This window comes from Hippocampus comes, unplaced genomic scaffold (genome assembly GCF_001891065.2).
Source record: "Hippocampus comes isolate QL1 unplaced genomic scaffold, H_comes_QL1_v1.1 scaffold135, whole genome shotgun sequence".
Classification (NCBI taxonomy): Eukaryota; Metazoa; Chordata; class Actinopteri; order Syngnathiformes; family Syngnathidae; genus Hippocampus; species Hippocampus comes.
In genome coordinates, this window is record NW_017805583.1 from 2,002,870 (window position 1) to 2,006,596 (window position 3,727).

Sequence of the window (3,727 nt, forward strand, 5' to 3'; positions counted from 1 at the left end):
TATATATATATATATATATGGAATACCTGGAACTTCTCTCCTCTGTGCATTAAAGTGGACCGAAACTCTGGGGAATCAATAAATGCATTGGTGTAGATGTTGTGAAGAAAATGCCCTCGATAGGACACTTTCATCCTGTTACACAGAAAGTTAAGGTCAGAATGAATACTAAAAACTAAAAAGGCAGAACAAAACTATGTTTAGATTACAGCGTTTCCTTCTAAATATATTCATAAACATGTTCAAAGGAAGTGTTTTTATTTTTTCTTAAATGTTTGTTTGATCTATTGCTACTTAGGTAAGGTTAAGACACCCAAGTCAGCCAAGAAACGGTACATACTTCCCTCTGAGAAGAATGCTGAGTCGTTCGTCCACAGAGGTCTTGTCCTCTGCAGCATAGGCCTGCCCTTTCTTCAGAGCCTGTATGGTGCAGAACTGACCCGTGAGTCGCTGAAACAGAGCCTCATTGACATGTAGGGGTTCAAACATCCGCTTATACAAGGACCTCAACTCCCTGTCGATCTTAATCTGAGAAAGCAGAAAAACAGTCTACATTTATTCTTTGCATAACAAGGTCTTATCAAAGTGACAGAAATATATAGCATATCAAATCCAAGAGTCAAGAAAGGCACATTGGCTGAGGAGGAAAGGTTTCGTGTTGGATTGTTACGTGCTGGTTCAAGGATCAAGGTTCAACTTTATTGTCAAATATGCATACATTGACATGTAGCATGGATGAAATTTATTTCTCTCAATCCTCAGCAAACAGTGAAAGACAATGTAGTCTAAAACAGTATAAACATATAGACGATATATACAATAAAAGCAGCATAAAACAATGGCACTTGAGGCTATTGAGGATAAAAGTGACGTAGTGCATTGTGCAATGTGCAATATGCAGATGACGGATAATGAGGGGAGGGTCATAGTCTGTGACAGGAGGCAGGGGTCGGGCAGAGGCAGAGGGTGGGGAGTTTGGGCAGAGCACGGAGGGAGTTGAGTCTCCTGACCGCCTGGTGGAAGAAATTCTTCCACCAGAATGGTGGTCTGATTCTGTCACTTGGTACATTACTTCCCCATAATCCCCCAGAGGTACCTTTCTGTTTTATCAAATTGGGATCAAATTACTACAAGACAGAAAGAAATTCAGGAGGATCTGTGACCTCCTACCCAGACAATGCAAAAAATGGAGCCTAAATCTCAGCATAAACCAAGACACACTTCCCACCCCAACTGAAGTTTTTCAGTAAACAGCAACATATAACTCACCGGCCTACGTTTGTACAAGAGAAACAACAAGTGCATGATGTTGACCACCAGGAAAACCACATTCCAAACCATCACGTCCATGTTACACCTGTACAAAGTTGCCCAAGCAATGAAGAAGCCACATCCTGTCAGGGTGCAAAAAACACAGTTTAAGGATATAGTACATTTAAAAATCAAATATCTATACAAAATGAACACTGGCTATCAAATCCCGCTATCCAATATTGTGTTCTTTTTATGTTCTCTTTCGCTTACTCGATCCCTATTTCAATCCCTCTGAGACATGGCTCTTTGAATAGACTTTATAAATAAATGACCATTTCCCATGAATCTTGCTGCTTCCTGTCTCTTGTCTGGTTCCAAGTGGAAGATAAACATGCTGTAAATACATCTTGCAGACACCATTATATTCTTTCTTTATCTCTCCTTTGTTGAAAGTTTACCCAAGATACCATTAATGCAGAACTTGGAATAAAAGAAAGAATCAAACAAAGGCAGCTTACAGCTGTAGTATTCCAATGAGAATGCCACCAGAAGGTGGCGCTCCAGACAGACCTGTCACGAGAAGAAAGCGAAGCAGGATCATGTGCAGACCAAGCGTGGTGGGGATGACCAGGCCCATCAGCAGAGACATGTTGCCCAGGTGGAAGAGAAGATGGTGGGCCTGCTCCCACTCCTGGCAAGCAGTAGCATTGGGCTCCACAGATGAGAATATAGGGGTGGCTGAGTGGAATGGGGGTGGTGTTGTAAAGAGGAGGGGAGAGGACGGCCCAGGGGTCAAGGACATCCTGCTGCACGGTCACCTTGGAGTAGAGAGCAAAATCCTATGCAAGTGGAAGCGAAAAAATCACTTCGGGTTCCAACATTGAGCATTGCCACAGTGGATTTCTTTTCAAATAACGTTCAGAAAAAGGGTATTTTATCTGGGATGTCAGGAATGCTGAGAAATCAAAGTTGCCATCATTTGCATTTCGATTACAGTTCTTTTGTTCTGGATGCACAGTGTCAACATTTGTGTCATCTGCTTCTGAGGTTAATACAGTACAGTGAGCTGATCATGTTTCCCTTTCTGAACGACACAAAAAGTACACCACAAACACAAAGGAGTAAAATTACATTGCAGAGTGACGTTGAATAAGCATTATACCACTCTGAAATGTTCATAGAAATGTGTTTGAAAGTAAATCATTCTAAATGGATGCAATTATCAACCAAACAAAAAAAGTTTTGCGCTATATATGTCTACAAGTGCCGTTTAACATTCATGTGTGAAATTATTTCCGACTGATGTAAGTTGGGTTTGTTTTAAAACGTACATGGATGTTCTTTCATTTATAGATAAGTTCAAATAGGGATAGCCGAACGCATGTGCAGGAAGTGCCAATATTTGTCAGTCTGCACTGAAAAGAAATATTATTGAACATCTCACAATGTTTTTGTATCTTTCCCGAAGATGGACAACAGTAATTTCCCGGTGTTGTCAGATGCTGTGCATGATCTTAGCTCGAGCTGATGTGGCCGGTACTGTGGATGAGCTGCTTTTAAAAATAGATCCCTGCGAACATGCTCAGTTTCCATTGTGAAATCTGTCACACATACAACTTTCTGAGTTTGTGCTGAGAAAATAAATAATGTATTTGTTACTCACCGATTCAGCGACTGGTTATTTGTGAGGAGCAACGATGGAAGATAGACTTCTTTGAAAGACGACGTCAAACGAAGCGCGAGCTGCAGAGCATTTGCAGAACACTCTGATGGGAGTGTGGTAGGGGGTGGCTGGGCTGGGGTGTGGGGTGGGGGTAGGGGGTTGGGGTGTCTGGTGCCTGCATGATGTACGTCGCACATTCCACGGGGTTGACAGGCAGAGACTAAAATGGACAAGGAGCGCATATGCGGTGACTGAAAATTCGCCAGGGGGAGCCAAAACACATTTTAACATTAGTTTTGGAAAAAAAACTGATACTGTACACAGTTAGATGATACTCCATTCGAAAATCACGGCCCACACTGACATTTTTTTAAGTGTGTGTGTGTGTGTATATATATATATATATATATACAGACGCTCTCCAGCTTACGAACGAGATACGTTCCGAACAATTGTTCGTAAGGTGAATTCATTCGTAAGTTGCTTCAGTGCTATATTTTGTATGGAATGTATGTTTGAGGCTTATATAAGTATGTTTACTTGCTAATGATCGTCGATTGCATCGGCACTGCACCTTTCACGTGTTCCATTATGTGATCTTTCTGTTTATAAATGGTACTGATGGTCGAACGATTCATGTTGTATGCACGTGCAACGCTCACCATTTTCTCACCCGCATCAAGCTTCTTTATTATTGCCACTTTCATTTGAAATGAAATGGCTTGCCTCTTCTTTCCACTTCCACTCTCACTAGAAGCCTTTCGCTTTTCACCAACCATATTGAATAATGGATGCACGAGATATTTAACT

At 41.4% G+C, this 3,727-nt stretch overlaps 1 protein-coding gene across 4 annotated transcripts in view; it reads right to left on the reverse strand.

Moving 5' to 3' along the window:
* The window catches only part of popdc1 (popeye domain cAMP effector 1), a 5,099-nt gene extending 2,054 nt beyond the window's left edge, over positions 1–3,045 (reverse strand). For 3 of the 4 annotated variants that reach the window (XM_019879942.1, XM_019879941.1, XM_019879940.1), the window contains exons 1-5: positions 2,918–3,045; positions 1,825–2,093; positions 1,270–1,394; positions 341–528; positions 27–135 (exon numbers count right to left, since the gene is read on the reverse strand). In XM_019879942.1, the coding sequence (XP_019735501.1) occupies positions 27–135; positions 341–528; positions 1,270–1,394; positions 1,825–2,056 (654 nt within the window). In that variant the 5' untranslated portion in view covers positions 2,057–2,093; positions 2,918–3,045. The remainder of the gene's footprint in view (positions 1–26; positions 136–340; positions 529–1,269; positions 1,395–1,824; positions 2,094–2,917) is intronic. The other variant, XM_019879943.1, reaches the window with a different exon arrangement.
* Positions 3,046–3,727: the final 682 nt, after the last annotated feature.